Here is a 26,638-nt window from a genome sequence, read left to right on the forward strand (position 1 = left end):
TTTTGACATCACTGGCAATCATCGCAATGCAAAGGCAGGAGTGAGGCAGAAATCCTTTGGGCCTTCTAATGTCTTTTGGAGGTGTCAGCACTCCTCCTCTGGCTAGAGAGTTGAAAAATAAAATTTCAACGTGATTACAGAAATGCCTGCTAGAGCATTCTGGGTGTCTGAAAGGGATTTTTGGACTTGTGAGTCTGTTTGTGAACTAGACAGTAAGGGAAATAATATCTTTTTCAGAGTGAAACCTTTCCTGTTATAAGGAATTTATATATTTTCCAGACAAAGCCTTGCATCCATCTTCTGAACTTGGGGTTGAAGCTGAGGTATCTACATCTCCACAACGTGCCTTCAAGAACCTTTAAATTCTCTTCCTGAACGACTTGCAGATACTATACAACTAAATGCATCTTTCCCTAAGGCAAATTATTATTTAATATGCCCATGAGTTATGATACAGCAGTGTTATGAAATCTGCCATCCAGCAATCCCCTGCAATCCATAAACTGTGCATGGCTGAAAAAAAGAAAACTGATTATGTTCACAGAAGTATAATTCCAGTTCACAACACAGGCAGTGAGGAAGGATAAAGGAAGTTTCTCACTGTCATTAATGAACTGCCTATATAAAGAAAATAAAGAAGAAAAGTGGACATTTATTTATTTTATTTTATCAATGTATATAATGCACCTATCACCAAGTATTTTTAGGTACACAAATAATAGAAATTTAAAAACACATAAAATAATGATTCTAAATGGACAACTTAACAAATAATAATGAAGAAACTTTGTGGTTCAGTTGTGTCAAACAGATTATGAAGTATAAATACAATTAAAAATAACAGCACTAAAGCTAATTAGTAAGTGTTAAGCTAAAGCTATACAATGATTTCCCAGAGCATTAGCATGCTTCATTCAATTCAGCCTTATTAGCACCTTGGTACCAGTTGCTGAATGGCTCCCAATTATTATTACATCCCAACACTGGGTGTCAAAGACTTTTTAAAGTAATATGCAAAAGGCTTTTTCCACCCAGCAGTTGTTTTTTTTTTTTTTTTTTTTAGATAAAACATAAAATACACAGAAAGAAGAAAAATTACTTGTTATTCAAGTTTCTAAAGGTTAATTACTGTTATCTATACTGTAAGAAATTCTTCAATATTGTTGGCAACTGGAGTTGCGGGACAAGATGTAGCCTAGCTCTTCCTATGTAATTTCGGATACGTAGTCTGCAGAGCTGGCAAAGAGAAGATGGTGTAGCTGCAAAAAGAAAGAAGTTTAATTATACAACTATAAAAGCTAGTATTTTGTTTTACAACAGTTTTGTACAACAATGAAATCTCTAAAAGTTAATGTTTTGTAAATTCTTTATCCTTTTTCCTGTTCTTAGAGTGTTTTTCCTCAAAGATATAGAAAGGGGCTGCTGAAACCTGATTAATAATTGGACAGATATCTAAAAAGCAAAGTCAGTGAAATCCAGCAAAGAATTCGTGTTTTTAATTTAAAAACCTGCACCCAGAAAATACCCGATGACAACAACTTTAAAGACTGAAGTTGCTTTTTTTTAATTTGTAGAACAGATAAAAATACATGCTACAGCAATACAAGTTGTCCATTACTCCAACAGGAGTAAGCAGGCAAAATTTCCATACCCCAAAATCCCGGATCATGGTTACTGGTACTACTAGCTTGTGGTAATGCCTTTGTCCCCCTGGGCCCCTCCACTCCCTCAAAATTAACATATTGCTGTGCTTCTAAGGGCAATGAAGCCACACACTTTCTATGCCTATTCAGTTTTTTGACATCTTTGGTTTCTAAAAATCACACTAGCCTTGGTAATTTAGTGTAAGGGACTCTAGCACTAAATTGAGACAACCAACTGTTTTTAGAGGTTGCTGAACCAGCAAGCAGCTAAACAGCATTCACAGTACACAGATCGTATCTGGGGGCAAACATTGAATCAACGCCACTTGTCAGTTCACCTCTAAAGAGATGCCCCAGTACATATATCTGTCTGAACAAATCCAGTTCCCTTAGGGATATTATCTCTAAGGCACAGACTTTAAGAGCAGGACTCCTGCTGCCTTATGTGCTGGCACTGATGCCAGCTTCACACCAGCTATTCAAGGTAAAAATAAAAAGTATTCTTAGGCTCTCTTTTCTCTTGTTTACTATATATAAAGGCAAAGCAAAATTATAACATATACACAGATGGCATTCAGTGTTATTTTGCTACCACAAATAAGAACTTTATTTTTTATGTATATCTGTAATATTGAATTCATACTTTCTGTGTCAATTGTACTTGTAGCATTTTTCATGCTCTTTGAGAGTCTTGAGAGACAACTCTTATTTCTCAGATACTTATAATTCAACAAAGAAAATTTAATCCAAAAAAGAAACTTCTTATTGTAGACTTTGTCTCATATGGAATACTTTATAATCATATATGATAGCTTATTAATATTCTATTTTTTTAAAAATCTTTGTCTTTGCATTGGTATACATAACTGGCAATGGACTGAAACAGTTTATATTATGCCTTGTGCAAGCTGACAAGATTTTAACCAAAAAACTCATACTTTCAATACATACTTACTTTTTACCTACAATCAAAATGAAGTGCTTTATAGGTACTTTAAAAATATATTTTAAAAAAGTATTGGGATAGCTGGCCAAAACTTAATATATATTTAATCTGAAATTAAAATACCTTGTTTCTTTTTAACAAGTTTTGAGATAGCCAATAAAAATTGTAGTTTCAATGACTAACTGTGGAAACACCTAATAAACATAAGAATATACTTTTTCAGCTTGTATAAATTCTGATGCTGCTTGGTCAACATATTCTGAGACTATAAATATTACTGGGTAATTTTACAGCTAGAAATGCATTTAGCTGAATGTAAACATATTCATTTGATACAGCACAGTATTAGCTTCTATAACATTTCCATATTTTTCCAAGAATACACCTTATAATTGTAAAAACATACTTATAACGCTTACCTTCATGGAGGAGCAACAGTCTCTCCACTAAACTGCTTGGGGGAGCTAAATCTACAGGCCGCTCAAAATCTGTATTTTTGGCATTTATGTCTGCCCCAAATTCAAGGAGTAAGTTTACGATCTCTGTACTAGATTGCTGGGCAGCAGCATGTAGTGGGGTTTCCAAATGCTTTCCTTTTTGCACATTGGCACCTGGTGGTATACAAACATAAAGAGAGAGAAGAACATATTAATTAAAATGATCATTAAGTAAAGAGAGTGCTTAATATCTTAGATCAATAAAGAAAAAAAAAAAGGCACACACCCCCACCCACACCCCTTTCCCCATCCTGGAATGCCACACTGAATTTAGCCACTTTATGAATTTTACTGCATACCACTATTGTGTCAATTAACTAGAAAAACTCCTGGTGTAATGCTAGCAAGGCTGTGATGGTCCACTCTGGCTGAAATTATTCAAATATATGTTTAATTCACAAAGGTGTTTATCAACATAGCAAATGATCCTGTAACAATGCAGATTGTGTCCCTGGATTTGGATTGAAACAGAGCAAACCACCAACATTTCTTGTTTGTTTGACATTAAATATATAATATGAAATTTAGGAATCAAATGCCTTTTACCTTACCTCTTCTCTCTGCAGCTCGGCCTCTATAGTTTGTAAAAAGATGAATCAGAATATGCGAAATTACAGAAAAGAGTGGGACTACATTGCTGAAGAAGGTCTATTGAAAGCACAATGGTTTCTGTTTAAAATTCCTTTCTAATTTACCTTACTTTTTCCTACCAAAAATAAACATCTACGAAGCTGTAGTTGATGCTGAAATTTTTGAACACCCTTATTACCGGTCTTGCTCCCTTTTCCCCTCATATGCTTGCTACACCTTAAAGGTGAAAGATTTACAATAAACTATTGCGAAAAACATGCATCATGTTGTGTGTAAACTTGCAAGTAAASCTTTGAAAGCAATAGTTCTAGTTTTGATGACTGAGCACAGCTCACTTCAAAAGTGGGTACTGTAAACTTACTTTAAATACTAGCAATATCTTTAGTTAAATACTCACGTACCTGCGTAGAGAAGCTTTCGAATGCAATGGATCTGCTGTGAAACACATGCTACATACAGAGGTGTTCCTAAGTGAGGAAGATCTTGGTCCACATCTATACCCCAGGATATCAGTACCTCCAGACATTCACTGTGACCTATCAGTACAAAGAATGACAGAGTTTGCTTGACTTCAGTAAGCTGTTTCATAGACAAAACTGGACACATTTCTTAATGCTATTGCTGAGACATTTGTCAACTATTCCATTTTGTTCAGCAGCTAATTTCTTACCTCTACTGGCTGCTTCATGAGTTGGTGAAGGAAGACAGGACTCCCACTGAGCTTTGGCACCATACTCTAACAAGAGCTCAGCACATGATGCACTGCCTCTTGAACATGCATTAAATAAAGGTGTCACTCCATCAATTGTTGTAGCATTTACCTAGAATACATAAGATCTATTTAAGAATAGAATTGAAATAAGGGTAAATTTTTAAACAAGATATAGGTAGTAACTGCATTAAAATACCAACAAATTTACAGCTTAGAATAACATAGCTTAACTGCTGAGTCCCTGTGCTACCATCCTCTCATCACACTCCTCAGCTGAAACTAGTTTACTATTATTCTTGTTAAACTATGTTGAATAAAACTAAATACATCTGGTATACTGAAGACCACACATTTATATTCAGGCAATAAATGACTTRATTTTCAAAAGTAATTGTACTTAGCTCTTTTCATTGGTACAGAAAATCAAAATCTACATATTGTGTTGCAATAATGGGGACCTTTTGTCCGTACCTCTGTCAGACTGCATGCTCCATATTAAATGTGGGAACTATTTGCCATTTTCTTCTGTATTTTTTTACCTCTGTGTTGGATATTTCATGGGATGGAGACAGGCTTAATAATAGAGGTTCGCTGTTTTTATACCAACCTAGCCATCTACCAGAACAACTGAATATTCGCAGTCTGATAGAATGACAGAGAGAGAGCAGGCAAATTTCTGAGGGCTAACGATACTGAAAGAAGGGACATAAATATCTGGAGAGAAATCCCTCCAGGATTCTGGCATATTCTCTTCCATGCCCTCTCACTTCCCCCACATCCAATGATCAAAAGTACTAGAAAACTAGAGAGGGGAAAATAAAATTTGTTCTTATAAGTTTGTCTATATTATCTATAGTTTTGTGTCTTTAGAATCCCTTGTGCTAGCTGAAGTAGAAAGGAATTGTTTTTGGAACACACTTATACATTTTCTTTCTTCTGTAGACATTATTCTACATGTTTCTGAAAACTGACATGCAAGGCCAATATTTCCATAAAGAACACCAGTTTGGAAAAGTATGCATTTAAACTGCTGGACAGTCCCGTGTCAGCCTGGACCGTAGTGGAAAGCAATCTATGAATCTCATTTTTGTTTTGGGATAACAGATAGAGAGCCTGTTTCAGGAACAAAGAAAAGAGCCAGTGCTCTTCTGTACTATGTCCAAAGAATCTTAAAGAGTGTGCAGGTGCAGTGTGGCAAAAGATCCTCTGGAGATTAAAAGAATGGTCTCTTACAAGCCACTCAGAGGAAGAGAAAGCCAATACAGGAGAGAGACACATTCTACATTTTAGAAGAGAAATAATCTAATGTAATTTAGAAGGGAAATAATGTACAGCTGGTGACACACTACTAACAGATTTTCTCCAATTCATTAAACTATCTTATTGTCTTCTCAACTCCCCTTTATTTTTCCTGTTATTGCTCTTCTCTTTGATAGCTACTCTTACATACATACTTACATGATCCTTTTCTCTCTCATTTTGTTTTTTACCTATCATCTTTCTGATGATGTTTCTCTGACCCACCACTTTSCTTTGCTATCTTTCAGATGGCAACTTACTGTAATTAAATGAAATCAATGCAATCAGTAGGGACAGTAAAATGAAATAACAGTTAAAAAAAAAATCACAGAATATATCCTTCTTAGCTAAACAAAGGTACTGCACTTCATATAGAAAAAGAAACTCACGTTTGCTCCTGCTTCAAGAAGGATTCTTGCACAGCCAACATGATCTCCCAGGCATGCTTCATGAAGTGGAGTGACTTGGTCAATTGTTAGTGTGTCTACATTGTAGCCCTAAGCAAGATATGAATGACATACAAAGATTATAGAAAAGCTGTTAAGAGACATTTCCTTACACTGCTATTCAAATTCACAGTTTATATTACTCTAAATATGCTTAAAACTCTACATGCAATAAATAAATCTTGAGTGAGCACAAAAATGAATCTTTCATCAATCTATGTAGATAAGAGAATGAAAATATGCTTTCAGCTCTTCTTTTTATAAATCAGAAATATTAGAGACTGAAATAGGGTATAAAGGTATAAAGAGGGTGTAAAGAAGATGGAAGCAGACTCTTGAGGTGTACAGCGATAGGACAAGAGGCAACAAACACAAGTTGGAACATAGAGAAGTTCAATTAGTTACAAAGGAAAATTCTTCCATCATGGGGGTGGTCAAACCCTGGAAGAGAGGTCCAGAGAGTGTGGGGAATCTCCACCTGTGGAGTTCTTTAAAACTTTGCAAATCCCTGAGTCTAAACTGTTCTGTGTTTACACGATTCTCTGTCTCAAGGTCAAACAGGTTTCAGCAAGGAGAACTGTTCTCAGACTGATAAAATGATGGAGCCCTTGAAATTTTCTGCAGTAGGTGTTTTCTGATTCTTTAAAATTAATAATCATCTTTATTGGCTTACATCAAATATATTCTCCAGTATAATTGATCAGTATTGTAACAGATAATATTAAACAATACTGCAATATTAAAATTCAGTGATTTACATTCTCTCCCTTTGCTATTTAAAAAAATTTTTTTTTTCTTGTTTCAGTCACAATCAAGCAAAAAACAGAATCAATGATTCTTCGCCATCAACAAGAATCTTTCTGACCAGCTCTATTTACCTGAGGACTCAAATTAGTGGAACTACAGTGACAGAAGAGAGGGTGAGTGATATACATTCAGATACAAAGATTAATTTTTAGAAAGTTTTAAAACAGGGAGTATATTTTAAGTATTAAATTATATCTTATGCTATCAAAATTCCAAATGTGAATTGCTCTGAAACATTCAGATGAAAAAAAAGCAAAGCAAAACATACTAAATCCACAGTAACAATCTATGCTGAGAAATTAAGTAACATTATAAAGGAAAGCAATTTTAAGAACACAGCCTTCACCTGTGACAATAAAGTCTTTAGAGAAAGAAGACGTCCTTGACTGGCTGCCTCATGCAGAGGTGAGCGATCTGCCCAAGAACCTATATAATAACAACATTTATTGAGTAAACCATATAAATCAGAAGGATTTTGGAATGAATACAGCAAAGCGGAAAAGATAATGCACAGAATGAAGTCAACTGTCCTTTGAAATTAATTGTTCCCCTTTATAGTCTGTATTTCAAATGATCAGTTTCCAGACAATAAAAACTAAGTTATATTAACCGTAAGCATTTATATTAAATGATTCTGTGGTACAGCGGAGAACAAAGTATTAATATGGTGATTATATTTCTGTGATTTAATAAATTCATCAAATTTTACAAAATAATATAACTTATTTTTGTAGTTGTCATACAGAAACTTATAAACTTCAACATTTTGACATTTTTAGGTCTAAAACAGACATAGACCTGCCTGAAAAAGCTAAAAAAGCTGCTAAGGTGTGTGAAATGCAACAGGGAAATCCCTATTCATGATGAGATTCATCTGCTGCTACTACACAAGTGCAAGGAGAGAAATACAGAGTGAGAATCCCTCTTCCATCCCAAAATTTTTGCCATCTTCTGGAATGTACTGTGCAGTACTCTAAAAGAATTCAGCAAATCAGTAGGGTTTTATAGTGATGAGAATGGGCACAGAATCACATACAGAATGACCGAAAAGATTAAGACTGTTCAACCTGAATAGAAACAAGGGGATAGTTAAAAACATAAAATAACAGACAATATGGAAAATATAAGAGCTTCTAGCTTCCTTTTCCCATAACTAAAGGGGCCATTCTATGAAACTAAAACTTAATCATGTGTAAGACTATCTTCTCACAGAACTTACAACTACACTGTGGAACTCAGTGCCACTGGATGCTATTGAGACAGGAAAAAAAAATTAGAAAAATTAAAGCGCAACTGAACATTTAAGTTTTCATAAGACTAGATAAAACTGATTATAGAACTAAAATACTGGAGATTTGGAAGTTTTAATCTGGGCCTTAAAAATGCAAGATTTCTATTATGTTGTAGCATCCAGTACCTGTGAAGTTTCCTGTACTCTTTTTTTATCTGTGTGAATAGCTGGACCATAGGTAAGATCCAGATTCCAATATTCTTTCAGAACCATTTGCTCTAAGCTCTGATCATGTGTGTGTGTGTCTGASTGTGTGTGAACACATGCTGTTCCCTATACTTTTTATTTTGCATTTATTAAATATCTTGCAATTCTTATTTTTAGTGAGAATAGCTGAGGTAAAAAATACAGACATAAAAATTGTTCGGGATTTTAAGGGGCTTGATACTACAGTAACAGAGCTGAGAAATTTTAAACTGACCTGATTTTTAGAAAGTGTCAACATTTCCTCTCTTCCACTCCAATAAGCTCAAGTATAGTTATCCTGTTACAAGCTGGATGTGTACAATCACTATGAAAATTTTGACCAGTGCTCTCCTCCTTCCTTAGTATTATTAGAACCAGCACTCAAGAAAGTTTTCAAAAACACTGGATACATTAATTTCCAATAATTGCTCAAAAGTAATTAAAAGCTGTATTTAGAAACTGTTTTTGAAATTTTGTCCCTATGTCTTCACTGAAGAGAATTTCTCTTGCTCAACAGTTTATTTTATTCCTAAATTAAGAGGAAAAAAAAAAAGAAAGACACTTAACTATTATATAAAAAAACAACTAAGAAAATTATAAATGTCATTAAGTCTTTATGCACATTAAATATATTCATACTTAGGACATTTTTGTGACCAGGTATAATCCTAACAGAACAGAGACACAGGCAGGATCTGAAAGAAATGCTTTTTGCATTCTCCTTTCCTACATCTCTTTCCCTTCTAGATTGCTCAGAAGAATGACATCTGTTGATGTCTTTATTTCAGTGACATTAGAGAACCAAATGATGCTGGATCCCATTCCAAGCTCAATTTTGCACCTAGACCTACTTTATCTCCCTGCTTTCAAGTAGGGACATTGAACAGCTAACTGTTTCTGCTAAATCTATTAAATACAAAACGCTTAGTTTTGTTGGCAGCTCTATAAAAAAAAAATCTGTAAGTATAATGACTGCAGAAAGATTCTGTTCAATCCAAATTTGGAAAAAATTTTCACATTCCAATTGATTTATCATGAAGCATAATAACTCATCATTAAGTATCAAGTGGACAGGAACATGTTCAAAATAAATGCCTATCTTATAAATAAATCGGTGTCTTCAAAAGAATTAAATTTTTTGTTTAGCTTCCTGCCTCCTGCTAATCTAAAAGTTTGCCATGTCTGTTACTTAGAAAGCATTAACAAGAACATAAATGGTAAATTTTCAATTCATTGTTGTCTGTAACAGCGGTATTAGCAAACATATTCTATTCAAAAACTGTTAATGTATTAAGTCCCTACTGATGTAGTCTCTGACAGATGCTGAAGGCAAAGTATCCCTAACTAAATTTAGAAACCACATTAGTTCCAAGCTCAGTGGTATATAGCTTACCAGGAAGGGCAGCCTACCCTGCTCTGTAAACACTAAAGAGAAACAATAAAGATATTCATTGTATTAACAGGCAAGGTTAAAAAAAAATTATTACAAAATATACAATACCTAAATCTCCATCTCCCCATGGCACTTCCAGCCAGCTGCAATTATAAATCCTACTCATGTCTTTCAATCCARAATAAAAATCTGTTCTTGCTAGTTGGGCCTGTTCTTAATACACTCCAGCTATGTTTGGAAGGAGATCTGCGGCTCACTGTAATATGAACTTTCACCTGTAAAACCTCTGCAGTAAACACAGCTCTAAGATATGAACTCAAACAGTTGCCAGTTTCTTTTCTTACGCTAAAGGGCAGTGGTTCTTTTTTTATTTTTCCCGTTTCTTTAAAAAAAAAAAAAAAAAGCGCTTTGAATAGTGCCAGCATCTGTGCATTTGCTTTCCAAGAGAGCCTAACTGGAAGTTCAACACGAGCGAAATTCATAGTGAAATCAATAGAAGCTTGAACTGCATACAGACTGCAGGACAAACGCTTCCTTTTTTAACCTCATGTAATTAGACACATGAATCAATAGTTTAGTATACTCGAAAATCAGTATTAGTAAATAGCTTTGTAAGGGATGCCCTGCCAAATGTTCATATGGTATTTTACTACTTTCTCACAATATATTAGAAAAGAAATAAGCATAGAAGATTTAAAGCATACCAAATGCTACTCATTCTGGGTTTTTCTTTTAGCAGTTCACTACTGTGTCAATTAAGTTCTTAACAATTTGGGGTCATTAAAATGAGTTTTTGGTAACTGTCAGCAGTGAAAGTCTCACCTCTAAGTTATACATTATGATATATATCTAGAAATTATAAACATAACATATATAATTACTCTGTGTGTGTGTGTGTGTGTGTGTGTATACACATACACACAAGAAAGTGAAACACTGATGAACACTGGAGAGAATATTGCTTTTGAATCAATCATCACACAGACTTTCAAAATTTGGGGATTTCATTCCAAATTCGAATGCCAGCAACTTCCAATGTTTGAAAACCACACAAAATTTTTTCCACACAGTTCAACTTCTGATACAGCCATGTTACATGCTAACACATTATTTTTGCCAGACTACCTGTATCATATTCAATGAATAAGTTAGCATTCAAATTATTTTATATCTTCATATCTAAAAGGATCTCTTGCTCTTTAGCACATGCTATCCAAACCACAATCTAAACATAAAATTATCAATTTGTATTGTCTTTTCCATGGTATACTCCCAATAACAAAAGAATACTTCAAAACCCTTACTAAATCTATCTTCGCAACATTGTCCAGTCATACTATTTTATAACTAAGGAACCAAAAGACAGAGTTTTAAGGCTCAAATTGATCAAGTTTTTCCAGAGTATTTAGGCATTATAGCTTACATTTAAAGCACTGTTCAATTATGGTTATGAGAGCTTGRAACTTATGAAATTTCAGCCTCAGATAGTATCAGGAATAACTATTACCACTCAAAAAACTTTTAGGTTAGATGACTCATCTTGAGCCATCTAGATGCCACAGCAGACACACGAACAGAATGCAGGTTTAGAAATGGAACTCAAAAAAATTATCCCTTTTTTCTTGTGAATTCCTACCTCATTCACTACATGCCTTCTAATCTTTCCAATAAATAGGAATAYACAGGGCATATTTTTTCGTATATAAACCTAATCCATTCTCAGAACATAGTCCATCTTATGCATTGAAGGGAGCAGAAGTTCTGTGGAAAAGTACAGCATGTGGCCATGTTGTCAAATTTTRTGTTATAATACATCAGAGGTCAAATCAGCATGGCATAGGCAATATATCTTTTAACACTTCCTAAATTTGGAGTGCTTGGAATTGCAACTCAACATACTTTTAATACATTTTAGTGGCTCATGTTTCTCTGTTAAAAGTCCTTTAAAAAAGCAACAGCAGTATCCAAACATGGCTTGCTTGGCTTCCACCAGTATAGAAGCAACATTATGCTACACAAAGGCAGTGGTAATGGCAATGGCAGCAGCGGCAGCAGTTATTCCTGGCTCCGTACTGGGCTTTGCATATGCAGGAAGAAGCGTGTCAGGCCCCTTCTCCTGTCATGTGAAAGCACAGCAACAGCTGCTCCTTCCTCTGTCCATTAGTCACACAGTTTGTTTTTCCACCTCCCTAAAGGATCAACAACTGGCTAGATTTTTGTCCAGCCTAAAGTAGCTTGCAAACTATGCCACAGCAAGAGCACCAAGAGGTAAAATCCTATTAACCGCTAAACTTCTGTAATCAATAGAGACTGTTAGACCCACATCCTATTCTTTGGTTTGAGTGTGTGGAGCAGCTGGTAGTATTCTTAGACTGTTAAAATTTCCTTGCACTAATAACCAAAGCAAAAGAAGAGTTTTTCCAGTGGACTTTCCAAGTAGCAGCTGACAGAAAAGGAATACTGATGTTCTGAGCTGACTTCAGATTTTGGAGGACTTCTGTCTAGAGGAATTTTTGACCTGGGCTCAACAAATAGTCTCTAGCCCTAAACCAGACTGCAAGTAATTTTGCCCAAGCTGGGCTCATAATTCTCAGTATTTTTCCAGTCTTCTGTCAGAGAGTAACTGCTACAGACAGTACCCAGTTGGCCAGCAAAGCTGCACCCAGTGTGCTGATTTTTGCCAAATCCAAGAGATTTTGCTAAAATAGCCTGGTTGCGGCCCTCATGCCATTGGGCTGAAGATCTTTTCCTAGTCTGGCTCTACTCTTTTTTCCCTTCTATCCAAATCTACTATGACATATGTCTCCTGTCCCCTTGGCCACTTTTAGCCCATTTTACAATCTGCAGACATTATGCATTCCAGTATGACGTCCTCTGGCCTTGCTATGCTAGGGTGGCTGGGGAAGACAGTCAAGTTTGGATGCCTGTATGGATCCTTCAGACCTGCTATTACATATGCCTGCTGTTCAAGCAACATGCAACTAATGGAAGCATCAACTACAACAGAAGCCTCTCAGAAGCTTCAGGATGTCTATCAGAGAGCATATACGTGCAGTTTGGCCATCACAAAGAAGCCGTAAGTAGCCTGACCTTGTTAAGATGGAATCTTCAGAAAAATTTACTTTCCATATTTTGCTGTGATTTTTTGAAATTTTCAAATCTTGGCTAACTGTGGATAATTCTTTATAAAAATGGCAAAAAAGCCTGTTCTGATCCATATCAAGGAGCAGCTAGTGCTAACATTTTTAAACAAAATATCTGTAAAACTTCTCTTCTGATGAAGACTGCCCTTGTTCTTAGAAACTGCTGATCTAATAAGCTGAAATGTTCATAAATAAAAGTTACTATAGATCAAGGAATTTTAGCCCAAATGGCGAACAATAAGAGGGTAAAAGGTACACTGCAGGTTAATACTAATGAATAAATATAACCTTACAATACTGTTGCAGTTGAATCGTCACTTGGTAAACTRCAGTAACTACTGCTTAAATTCTTGAATATTGCTTAATTCTAAAATTGACAGTACTGGAAATTAGCAAAGTTATTTTAAGAATGCTTCTTATCCTCCCGTTCACATGCCATATAGGTATGTTTTACAGGGGAATTTCATAATTCTTTTCATGCAAAATATATTCAAACCTCTCCCTCTTGTCACCTGCCCTCTCTGCTTTCCTTGACTATTTTATTATCTTCCACTTTTTAAGCACTTACTAATTTCACATTGTCAACATTATCAAGTTTTCACTTCCTGCTTTTGTTTGGCTCGCTCCGAGTCTTGGAATACGGTCATTAATTAGGGTTAATGATCACTATTTTAAAAAAATCCCACCTTTCAGCTGCCAATTACTCAATTGTACAATTACTCAAAGCTCTCTTTTACACACTTGTTATACTAAGACAAAATTAGAAAAAAATGGAACATACAATATAGCAGTCCTAAACATTTCTATTATCATTCAGTTTATTCCTCATTGCTCAAAATGTCTGTGTCCAGTAACTTAAATACCTCATAAGTACTTCTCTATGCAAACCCTTACAATTACAAATTTGCCTTTAATATCTTAGCATAGGATGCAGTAATTCTGTCACCTGTATTTCCTCCGTTGCCTTCTGTTTCAGTTACCCCTAAACTTGGCATATAAAGTTACTCCCCCACCTCCTTTCATTCTCTGTTCTCTCTTGTAAACAATTAGCCCTCAGTATCCAGTTACCTTGTGGCAGGACAGCAAAAGTCAGGGTAAGCCTTAAATGCTTGCATAAAACAAACAGGGCAGATAAACAAGGAAGAGTAGTTTAGATCAGCTGATTTCAGTGCAGAAAGAACAACAAAAAATAGCTTCAATGCCCTTGTGTTAACCCGTGGAAGGTAAAGTGCCACTAACAAACAAGCATTTACATTACAGCTGGAAAGAAATAACAGTTTAAAGCTAGAACATCATAAACTGGGTCAGCTTCGCATATTTCAGTACACCATCGGTTTGTGAAATGGCTGCTATACTAACCTTGGCTGGTCAGAATACCCCAGCTAGCTTTTCGTTTCGCAGGACACTCCCCTACGCTTTCTAGGCTTCTTTTGGGGAGATTCTGGTGAGTGCAGCTCCTCTCAACAGCAGTATTTGTTGTCATTATTTACTTGTTTCTCGAGGAAAGCTTGTCTATCATTAGTGCAGGTACTCTGGTCTGACGAACATCCACAAATGAATTTCTACTACCTTTTTTTCCTCCTTTCAGTTTTTCACAAAGGATCTTGTTGTACTTACTGTAGAATGGCTACAACACTGAAATCCATTCAGTAACATTTACTAGCTTGGACTAGTGAGTACACAGTGGGGGAAGGGAAGGATTGCTCTAGCATTTTCTATTTTTAAAACAGAGAAAGAATTAGCTTAGCTACAGCATGAGTCTTAACTATTTACATGATTTAAATGGAAAGAAGGTGTTAATTTTTTCATCGTTAAACCAAAAAGGAAACAGATTCTTAAAGCATAAGTATTCACTGCTTTGTTGCTTGCACAACAAGCAATCTAAACCAGAAAAAATAGAACTGTGTTTATCAGGATGGCAATTCTTTTATTAAGGATATCTTGAAACAAAAATTATTACTGAATCAGGTTTTACTCATGTGTACTTTGCAGTTGAGAGAAATTTTGGAGTTGGGAAGAATCCAATCATGAAACACTTTTGTTTTTTGTTTGTTTTGTTTTTTAAATAGGAGACACGGTATCCTACAGATGTCAACTGGAAACTACATCTTGAATAAATAAAAGCTTGGTTTGACCAACAAAACTAGACTTCATTGGTTATTTTGAAAGTCTGATCCCATTATGAAAGTAAGGCTGCAATTTTATCAAAAGAGGCACAAGTCACTATATTTTAAATATAAGGAAAATAAGGGCAAAAAAATAGAGCAAAATTTTTTCTTTGTTTGTTTGTTACCATGCACCATGCTGATACCGCACAACAGAAATCTGCAGGAAGAAGCAAAAAGAAATAACTGATCCATGATAAAATTCCAGCATGGAGTGACTTCCTTGTACCAGTAATGTGTTAACATACTGCCCTTCCCTTCCCCCTCCTTCCTTCTAGTATTTCCTCACTGTCATCTTCTACTAATATAAAAACTAGCCATTTGTAAACTTTTTAAACAAAACTAAACATAACTGTTTTTTTCCTAGTATTATTTCTTTCAGGTACTTGACAAAAATTTATCCCTTAAATGTTGAAATAATACACATTTTTTCTATGTCCTTCTTTTGTCTTTAAGAAAAAAATAAGTGGCAAGATCATAGTTAGGTGGGACAAGGGGAGGTAGGAGGAGCAGCCGCAATCTTTCACCTTGAATTTGCAGTGTATGAGAACTGGTGTGCCTGACTGGAATGTCTTTACAGGAGAACAGAAGTAGGTGGGCTACTTCTATTCTAGCAAGACAAGAGAGAAGAAAACTGCATTCTCACAGAGCTGCTGCAGCTTTCAGAAAGATGTTTTCCTCAGATTCTAGCTAGCTGAATCAGCCAGAATATCTCACAGACTGAAATAAACACCTCTACCCATCCAGCAATCAGACTCTGCAAGTAAAAGCTGAAACAGAGCAAAAGGGCATGCACATTATAAATATGTCACTTTAATATTAGAATTACTTGTTAAATTGTAGTATCTTTTTTCAAGTAAATAAATACAGGAAAATATGATGAATTAACAAGAAACCTTATTGTGTGTATACACAAGTCCATGTCAGGAAGATATCAGCATTATTCTACAGGTGACAAATAGCTGATGACAATTTCTACATTTTCCATAGCTCTGGGGTTCATCTCAGTTTTACATTCCCTTTCCATTTAGGATGGAATCCCAAGACTTTCAGGAGAAGGTGGTGAGGATTAAGATCAAGCAAAGCATCCGTCACTGCATGGCAGGGATTGACAGTGGGTTGGGAAGACAAGACCTGCATGTTTTTGTAGGAGCTTTGTGGGTGAGGTTGTCAGCTGAGAAGGAAGCTGGGTCTGTTCTGTGAGGTGGTACAAACAGCATGGGAGTAGTTCATACTGCTTGATTTCCACAGATACTCCAGCCCCACACAGTATTATCGTCACCATCTGCAGAAGTGTGACTTGCAGCAGCAAGGAAACAGCAGGTGCACAGACAGCTGCCACAGCTTCAAAGGGACAGACCCTCAAGGGAGTCAGCAGCACCTGCTCACTCTCCTCCAAAGAGCTGTATACGAAGCAATGAGCTGGCAATGGCGGTAGACTACCTCAAAAATTTGCCACCTTCAAGGCAAGGATATTGAGAAAAGTATCTCTATCCCATAGACACTTACCAATGACTATTGTCCACCTACTTTAAGTACTTTGGAGGACATCAGAATGTAACATATAAAATAAGTACTATCTTTCTTCATGCATTAAAAAAGGCAAAACTCTACCCATTCAGGATTCTAGAAGCAGCTTTGCACTAAATTCTGCTAGACAGAACTATTCATCTTCTGGGCAAAAGCCATACAAAAGTCACATTAAAATAGTACATAAAGAAAAGGTTCTTTTAAAAGAAAGCTAGGCTAACATCAGAAATCAAATTGAAATGCTTTAAAAATATAACTGAGATGTTGATATAAAGAGGAGATGGACATGAGTTAAAACTGGAGCAAGACTGAAGAACTTTATTTCATTTCCACCTCTAACATGGAATTGCTATGTAATGTTGTTCAAGTCAGCCATCCATGCACTAGTTTACATTAACTTTAAAACAGAAGTAAGTATTTATTTACCTTATTCGGTAGTAAAACTATTAATGCTTGAAACTACTCAGGCTTTGTACTCAGATTGTGTCCTTTAGATTTTTATAAAAAAGACACTTAAAGAGTTCCAAAATCCACTAACAAAATTTACAACAAAAATCTAAATATACATCCAAGTATATAGTATAGGTTCTTTTATCTAAGAAACTACAGTAGACCATATTTTTACCTGCCTTGGTACACAAGCAGTCAGGGAAAGCTTTCAGATTATATTTACCCATGGTAGCAACGCAGCTCCCTGCACAAAAGGAGCAAGACGAAGGGGCAGACACTACAGTCTTAGAATAAGGAAACTGAAGGCTTTTACTGATGAGCTTGGCCTTTTGACTTAGTTTAACTGGCAAACATTAAATAATCCACTATGTTGCACTTCACTAATATTTAGTTCCATTTAATTTATAATGGGAGAACTGTTTCAAGAAATTTTCTTCACAACGTTTTTTATCCAGATTGTTATAAAAATAAACATTACTACACTTTCAACATTTGTGTGCCAGCAAATAGCTGAGTTTACTCTGTGGGGACAACTGTGTTCTTAACAGGTGGGAATGGATATGGAAAGAAATTTTTGTTCCTCTATTTCAATGGGGAGCCCATTCTATTCTGAAGGCTGCTTGTAATGCCATAGAGATGCCATTTAGTTAATACATAAGAAGATGCATTAATTAAAACAACAACACCAAAAATCAACACATGATGCAGCCTGATACAAACAGTCCACACTCCAAAAATAGCARTCTGCCCTGGGAAGAACTGGGTAAATTTGCCCTACTTTCAAATGCCACAGATTAGTCCTTTTTTGTGTGCAACCCTCCTCAGTTTAGCCAAGTGATGTGCCACCAGGCTTCCCAAACTATTTTGTGCTTTCAGGTTCAGCCACTCTATCTAGATTTTCAACCAGTATAGTTATGGGGTTACAGCGACTATTCGGAGCCTGCCACACTGAACTCTGGAATAGGACATGAAACTGCCTTTTCCTCCTTGTATGATACATAGACTGTAAATAGAAGGTGACATGATGGACAGGCTTCCTGGATCTCAGTGCCAGTACCCTAGGAGTTGCCTGTGATTTAGCATTGTCACAAATGAACCAGAAGATATCTTGAATATTCTTTCCTATACAAGAGGCCAATATTAAGCAAGTTGGGGAAATAATCACAGAAACACCATTACCTATAAAAACACTGCATCCCAAAAGGCCGTGGGGGTCACTGTTACATCCTGCAGTGCTGACTCAACACCAAGGAAATTAAATGTACCATAGCAGTACAGTGATAAAGCTCTAGTAGCATGACAGGGAAAAAAAAATTTTTTTTTTTTAAATCAAATACTTCCATCAAGCCATGCTCTGTGGCCGATAGGATGATATCAATCATTAGCAAACAACCAGAAGCCTAGGCATTACCCAGGTGTCACCAGCCCCAGCCCTCTGTCCTCCACATCTTGCCAACTGCCAGCAGATAAGCAGGTAATACTTAAATGGTCATACCTTCAAGATTATTTATTTATGCACACCAGTGTACTATCTGCCACTATTATTTTTAAGTAGTACTTGAGAATCATAAGAAGATCTGACCACATTTACAATGTCTCTCATATTCTCTTTACGAGAAACACTGTAGTGGCTTGCTTGCAAAAATTTCCTGTCCATTTCCAGTGCAGGCCARCCAGCTCAGAAATTTCCCCATATGAGGCTTGCAGTCAAGCACCATTTGACACTCATCTGGAACCAACCTGGTGCATATCAAAATCAAAATCAGATAGTTATAGAGAAGGTAGTTGTTCATTATAAACATATGCCTCTAGCATTATTAGTGCAATCAAACAAGCAGGAAATGTCATTTCCCTATACCACCATAAGCACCAAAAAAAGCCTATTGCAGACTCCTGCCTCCTTGTATGGTATTGTCACTGCTTCTTATTTGGAAGTCCAAATTATTATTAAGATAGTGATAGCATGGATAACTACTAGTTGTCCTACCTCTTCTCCCTAAGATTTTAACACTTTGCAGGCCTTGCACTCTTGGATGCTTGGAACCAGATTGGAAGGTTTAGAAAGGGCTTAAATATCTGATGTTATCAATAAAGGCTCTGCCTCAGCCATCACAGAAGTCAAATATGGAACAATGATACATTTACTACATTTCTTCCCTTATGGGTTTGCAATGTGCACCCTCCAGATCTCTTCATGCAGACAGACAGTGATAACAGCATATTTTCTAATCTGTGCACTTAAGAAAAACAACTCAAAGCAGTGATGCTGGTCAACATGTCCAATGCAACTGCCAAACAAGTCCAGGCTTCAGATATTGGAGGAGAGATGGAAGAGACAAAGCATGATACCAGTAGCTGGCATGGTAATTGTACAGAGCACCACAGATGAATCTTCAGCTAATTAGTATGAGGACACAGCTATAAAGACAGAGATCTTATCTAATGCCAGGAAGACATAGCAAAGAATAACATCCACTACTGCAACAGATAGAGCATGCCATAATGAATTTATGACCAACCAGCCAGTCTTGCTGCAATCAGGAAAACAGCTCAGTACTTAGGCACATCATGCATTCCCCCAAAGCCATCATCTAACCCTGGCAGAAGTTCACTCTCTGCTTGCTTGCATTGCAAATGTTTGAGAACATCTCCTACAAAGAGAAGACTGTGAATAGCAGAACCCTAGCCACAACAAATCTATGGTTGTGGGAAGGAATATCACCTTCAGGGAACTATGCTATTTTGGTTTTCCCATGCTGCCTTATGCTCACTGCTGCAAAATGGACCAGTGCAGATGGTACATCTGAGCTTGTCCCAATCTAATACYGGACATTTCCTAATGGCTTTCCTTTAACAACAGTTGTCTTTGCCATTGCAGGTAGATCGCTCTATCCTTTGCTCCAGGATCATTTTTTAGTCTTATTGCTAAGTACCTTTAAAAAACAGAGTTCTAAGTTACATCAAAGTTCACACTGTTTCATTCTGTACTTGCTTGTAGTTCAAAAGCTTATTACTCATTTCATCCAGAAAAATAAATCAATTGATGAAGAGGATTTCCACATGAGCTAATTTAGAACATGCAAATCAAGCATGCCAAAAGTATCTATGTTGGTGACAAGTAAAAGGTCCACCTTCAGAAAAGACACAAATTTCAAGGAGGCAAACATGAATGATACTGATGAAAATGTGTAAAGGTTTTCAGGAAACAGAGCTTGTGGTAATGTTCTTCCCAGGGAAGTGAACAAAGAAAACCTCCATGAAGGAATACATGTAATGGGATACCTCAGCTCTTTTCAGGGAAGCAAGGATGCAAACAGGTTCCAGCAGGCACATTCACAAGAGGTTTCTGTAGCCTCAGATTTTCTTTAAGGTGAGGGAGAGTCAGTGCCTGCCAACAGATGTGCTTGTGTTTTGCTGGCACAGATATGCCAGAGCTCTGGCTGCTTGACTTGCCATGCCAGTCTATTTCCATCCCATAACCCTCACCAAAATCCCTTGAAGGTAGATTATATATTCTTCACAGGAGGATCTGGTATCTTGTTGATATGTGGTGTTATTTGCGTCATCTTAAGCGAGTGTCTAGAATCACGAGAATTATTTTTGAGTATGGCTCTTCTCTGGCAGAGTTATTTAGCATACAAAGAGGGGGTGATACACTCATCAGAAAAATCTCCCTTCTGAAGCTTTTAAAAAGGGCACTCACATTTTCTTAAGCATTTTTACACCATTAACTTACATGCAGTGTATGAAAAACAAATGCTAAATGTGGTGCCTTACACTGAATGGTATGGTGAATAGGTATGCCATACAATATTCCTATCATTACTAAATGAATCTCTATTGTATCCAGGAAGCTAGTAGAGGTCTTATATGGCTTTTATTAATAGAACTGTGATCTCTGTGGAATGCAAGTTGAGAAAATGCCTTGTGCCTATCTCCCCTACCTAACAACTGTTGCTGAGTGACATTATCAATTGCAACTTGTTAGAATAGAATAGTACRAAAACATTGCTCTAATCATTCACTACAGTTCCAAATTTAATTTAAAAAAATGTAAGCTTTCCAAACAGTGCAGCTCTAACAGCAAAACACAGCCTTTTTTCAAATTTATGAGTTGTATTTAATGGCCCTGGTTTCTTAGGTCTGCCCAAGCAATGCTCAGTGTACAAGAAGAAGCAGGAAACATGAGGTTTAATACTATTCACATAGTCTCATAATCCTGAAAATGATGGGGACTCCCATCTTAAACTGAGACAATCCCATGGATGGCCTAATTTGGGATAACTAGGAATAACTAATGTACTGGGCATTCCTACCATCCATTGTCAAGGCATATACATCAAAGAAGGATAGATAAGAATTTTCATTCAACAGTAGACTTTTTAACTTAAAAGAATTCAGGGCATATTCAACTCTCCATTTCTGCAAAAAATATACAATAGATTTTGAGAATCTATACTCAAACTCTACAGATAGAAATTCTGCTTTAAAATAATTTTCAAATATAATTTTAAAGTAGTATAATTACTTAAAGTGATATTCTCTGAAGACCTGTACAGGCAGTTGACAGTAATATTTAAAAAATAGGATAAAAAGCATAATTCAATTTCATGTTGTCAAAGTACTTAGTTTGTGCATCAGACCCCAGGTATCTGTATAAGCACATGACTAATGGTTTGTTGTTGTTTGTTTGTTAACTTCTGCCAAATGATTCTTTCATAGGAAAGTTCATCTGCAACACCGTCTGCTTGCAGCTAAAAGCATTTTGACAGTTACTGAATATCAGTTTTAATTTAAATAGAAATAGAATCTTTTTCCCTTACACAAGTTTATGAATGGAAAATAATAAAATTATCTGTATTATCAACGTATGGACTTTTCCTTATAAACTAAGCTCTGAGCAATATTTGCCAGTATAGTTTATATCCTACGGACCCAATAACATCCAATAACAAGTCTTAAGATTTGATACATGCACTTATAGTTTGTGATCACTTACTACTGCAGCCCTACTGCCTCATCCTAAAGCAAAGGAACTATAAAAATCAGCTGAAGCTCCAATGCAGCACTTGTAAATATAGAGCACTTTCATGATATGACCAGTAGCTGGTATGGTAGGAAGAGTCTAAAGGTTGCTTTTGATCCTCCAGTTTGTATCAAGCAACAGCTGTACAAGAGATTGAGTTATTAACTCTTCATAGGTCTGGATTCGGATATTTCAGTGCAATCTTCTTACCATAATTTAAGAGGGAAAAAGGAGAAGCAATATGACTGTTACTAAGAGCATGTAGTCAGGGTTCTCTCCCCTATAATATTGACAAACTGGCCATTCAGCCAAATTTGTTCAGCAAAACTGCTTTCAAGATTGACAACTTTCATTTTTATTATGGCTGAATTTTTCACACTTATAAGGATGAAAAAACATAAATTAGGATCCTAGTTTAAAATAATTCAGTGCTAACTACCTGATTACACATGCACATTGATATAAAAGCTATGAAAAATATGAATTAACTCCATTCATTTCAATGGATTATCCATGTTTGGATAATGAAAATTATTTTTTCATTCTCAAGGCAGATTAACACAATTTGGGCACAAAGTAAGAAAGAAATATCCAAAACAAGCATGAAACTGAGATGCAGTCATGAAAAACAAACAAACAAACAACCCCCCCCCCAAAAAAAAAAACCAAAACAGGAACACTGTAGCAAGAAACTGTTGATAAAGATAAAAATGAACCTCGGGCTCAAATGGAAAGAAAGAGTCGAGCTTTTCATCTTATACACTCTACTTCCAAAGAAAGCAAAAAAAGTTTCTGTGCCAAAGTGCAACCACTTCATAGAGAGTCAAATTTGTAAAATTATTCAATGAACATGCCTACTACCAGTTGCTTTGCAGGTGCCAAAAGCCAAATCCTTCTCAGTCTACAAGCTTACTCTTTCACAGCATAGTAAGGCATTTTCAAATCATAATTCTGAAGTGCATTTCCACTAAGAACTATTATAAAATATAGGTACATTGGAAAAACTGTCATATTTGAGTTAAGAAAATAGTAACCTCTGAACGTGCCCCAGAACTTTCAATTGTAGATTCAAGGGATTTACTTATCTGAGAATTCTGGTAATTGCTTTCATAGATTTTTTTCTTGTTTTCCCTCTTTTCTTTTTAAAATAGAAAGAGCCCATATTAAAATATTTCTTTCAAAATTACATCAAACCCCAATTTAACTAGGTGTCCTTTAAATTCCACATACTTGATATGATAGCGAGATTATATTTCATTTTAAAGTTCGTTTTTATATCTATATTCACACACACACACACACATTCTGAATTTTAGTATTATAAATAAGAATGACAGAATAATAATCCTGATTTATAAAATTTATAAAATTCTTTATTCATAAATGGACCTGGTAGTATACAGGCATGAAAAGAGTCACACTTCAGTTCAGTTTTTTTCAATCTTGATATGAATAGACTGCAGACAGAGGAATGAAGATAAGGGTAATGTTTAGGTGGATTTAACTGGTTTTATTTTATTAAGTGTTGATAGGGTAGTGATACCAGTCAGTGATTGCCAATCTGTTATGCATTAGTTATACATTTTAGGAATTTGTCAAGGGAAGGAAATTTTTTTAAAAAATCATTTTTCCTTTCCTTTTTCTAATGTTGGTTTCCAGCAAGATGGGACAACAGCTGAATTATTGTCTTGATGTTTTAGGAAGGACAAAGGATTATGGAGAAAGGATTCCTGGGTTCCGTTTTCTGCTTCTGAGACTACTTGTGCTTTATGCTATGGAAATACATTGACAGAAGTAATCTTACTCTGCAAATCACTGTCACTGTGGATAGCCCTTTAAGGATATAATTAATCCCAAAATTGATTTGCAAGTAAGTTCATCTTTGTAGATCACTTTGTAGGGCACAGGATATTAAAACTGAATACACCTATGTGCACTATGACTCTTTCCGTAAAAGAAAGAAATGAATAAAAGGTTGACTTTTGTGAATTTTCTAGAATAATGATACATATTCACTTCAGCATGAAAAGGTAGGCATCATAATTTATTTAAAACACAACTATAGGCCCTGATTGCAAATTACTTGGCTCTAAATAACTAATCAGTCCCTCTCAATTCAATGAGGCAAGTACGTGTATACTAGTATTTACAAGATCAGTGCCAAAGTTAAAAATAATCCAGTAAATGGGTACTTTATAATAGAATAGATCCCTTTTTCATTTACTTATTTTATAGTAGTAATATCATTGACTTCACTAAAAAAAAAAAAAAAAAAAGATTTAAATTTTGATAGTTTATTAAGACAAGAATTGATCCACTATAAACAAATGTAAAAGTCTACAGAATTCTATCATGCATTTGGTGCTATTAGTGTTTTGGTATTTAACATGACAGACTATTATATATATCTTTATAAAACTTGTAAATGATGCTAAGTTGGAGGTACTGCAACTGCTCTGAGGGAAACAGACTTCAAATTGATTTGAGGAAAATGGAGAAATTGTCTTTAATCAAGAGCACGATGTTAGCTAAAGACAAATATAACATATTTAGACAGGAAAAAGCAAGTGCATAGTATAGTGCTACTGTTTAAAATAACATGGGGTTTGTAGTGGGCTACAGACTGAGTCAATAATAATTTACTGTTAAAAAAAAAAAAAAAAGGCATCATTCCAGGAGGTATTACATAGGGTATCATATATATGGTACATGACATAACTGTTCCACTTTTATGCAACTAATAGTTCCACTTGTTGCAATAATAAAGTCTTAGCAGGAGCACTCTGTTTAACTTGGAACATTAGACTTCATGAAAGATGTATATGAACTGGCAGAAGTCCAAAGGAGAGCAACTACAGTAATTCCTGACAAGACAGGAAGAGATCCATGATAACAGTCTTTAAACTGATTACTTTTCACACATGGAGTACAACTGATAAATAGCTTAATTATACTTTATAATAAATATTATTAAACTAAAAATTTATACATTTAGTTTGCAGAAATAAAGATTTAGTTAGATCTTGGGGGGAGTCAGAAGCATTCCAATTATGATGATAGTAAAAATAGTAATAGGATACAGAGAGACGCTGCAGAATTCCCTATTACTAAGTATTTTAAAAACAGGTTGGACAAACATTTGCCACAGAAAACCTATGCACGTTTGATCATAAATGGGTCCAAATAACCTCACAAGGTGCCTTTCAGCTGTACACTTCTGCAGTTCTAAAAAGGAAAGTTTGATTCAGACTTGATCTCTGTAAACAAATTAATGTGATTTACAACTGGTAGAGTTTATAGATGCACTTTTCTGGTCTTATCTGGTGCTGAACACTGATCTAGTTCTTATATTTCAATGCCACACACATAAGATAATCATTTCTAATTAGTTATGGACTCTGTTCCAATCCAGCTGTTCATACGAGATCCAAAGGACAGATTTAACACAGTAGGCTGGTAACTATCCAAACTGGAAAGAAAATGTTCCTGAAATATTAAGGAACAAAATATGACCTTTTTCCCTACATAAATCTAGCAACAAGACTGCACTGGGCAGATGACATAGGCGAACCTGTCTCCTTGTATTTAACAAAGAAAGAGTCGCAAAACAAAGGAAGTCAGCCAAGAAATGTTTGATCCCTTGGGCCCAAATCCTGCACTGACCTATATACCTGCAGTTTGATAAAAGGAATTCCATCAACTACTGCTCCTCTGTACTCTAAAATGTCATTTATACAGGTTTCATAAAAGAAAGGATTATTATAGTTCAGAAGCTCAGTCCAGTAAACACGAGATAATGCCTGCTGCTAGTAGTGCATTACTTCTGAAGGCCCTTTTCCTCTACAGAATTACAGCATTCGATCCTGGCCCACTCATTATAACAGCAAAAAGTAACTTTACAGTATTACAAGCAAATTGAAAACACCAGCACTAACAGGATTTTAAGAATATGTAATCAGGTTAAAATTAGAAAATAAAAACTAACATTTCCTTTAACTGGAACTACTTCTTAATTATAACCTTCAATTAGGCTATTTTACTATTTTTTGTTTTATTCTGCTGAGACTTCTCTGTTTAATAAAAACACAGAAGATCACTAATTAGGCAGACATTCAGTATTTAATTTGATCATTTAGTGGCTTAGAACAAGAAACTTTGTTACATTGTATTCCAAAAACTCTACTAAGGTATCTGTGTACTGTGCTTTACAAACATAAATAAACCAATTCCCACAACAAGGTGCGAATAGAGACAGTAACATGTTATCCTGCTATGAACACAGAGCAAAGGTACCAAAAGGACTAAGATGAAATAGTAATTTTGAGGAGCATTATGTGTGCAGAAGAGCTAGGATTATTATGTAACATTAGCTGAACGCATGCTTAGGTCGATTGCAAATCTAGGCCTAAACACTGAGTGCAGCAAAAAATTTAGACACACCCAGAGCCAGCTGTGAAAAGTATAGCTTAAGCACAAAACAATTGCTTTTAAAAAAAAAAAAAAAAAAACAAGC

General features: G+C 35.6%; 1 protein-coding gene across 5 annotated transcripts in view; it reads right to left on the reverse strand.

The window, feature by feature from the left end:
• Nucleotides 1–655: 655 nt before the first annotated feature.
• ASB5 (ankyrin repeat and SOCS box containing 5) overlaps nt 656–26,638 on the reverse strand; it is a 40,422-nt gene continuing 14,439 nt past the window's right edge. For all 5 annotated transcript variants that reach the window (XM_026067228.1, XM_026067229.1, XM_026067231.1 and 2 more), the window contains 6 exons: nt 7,288–7,367; nt 6,078–6,185; nt 4,348–4,498; nt 4,079–4,213; nt 3,009–3,200; nt 656–1,259 (listed from right to left, as the gene is read on the reverse strand). In XM_026067228.1, the coding sequence (XP_025923013.1) occupies nt 1,132–1,259; nt 3,009–3,200; nt 4,079–4,213; nt 4,348–4,498; nt 6,078–6,185; nt 7,288–7,367 (794 nt within the window). In that variant the 3' untranslated portion in view covers nt 656–1,131. The remainder of the gene's footprint in view (nt 1,260–3,008; nt 3,201–4,078; nt 4,214–4,347; nt 4,499–6,077; nt 6,186–7,287; nt 7,368–26,638) is intronic.

Source organism: Apteryx rowi, unplaced genomic scaffold, assembly GCF_003343035.1.
Source record: "Apteryx rowi isolate R43461 unplaced genomic scaffold, aptRow1 scaffold_255, whole genome shotgun sequence".
NCBI lineage: Eukaryota > Metazoa > Chordata > Aves > Apterygiformes > Apterygidae > Apteryx > Apteryx rowi.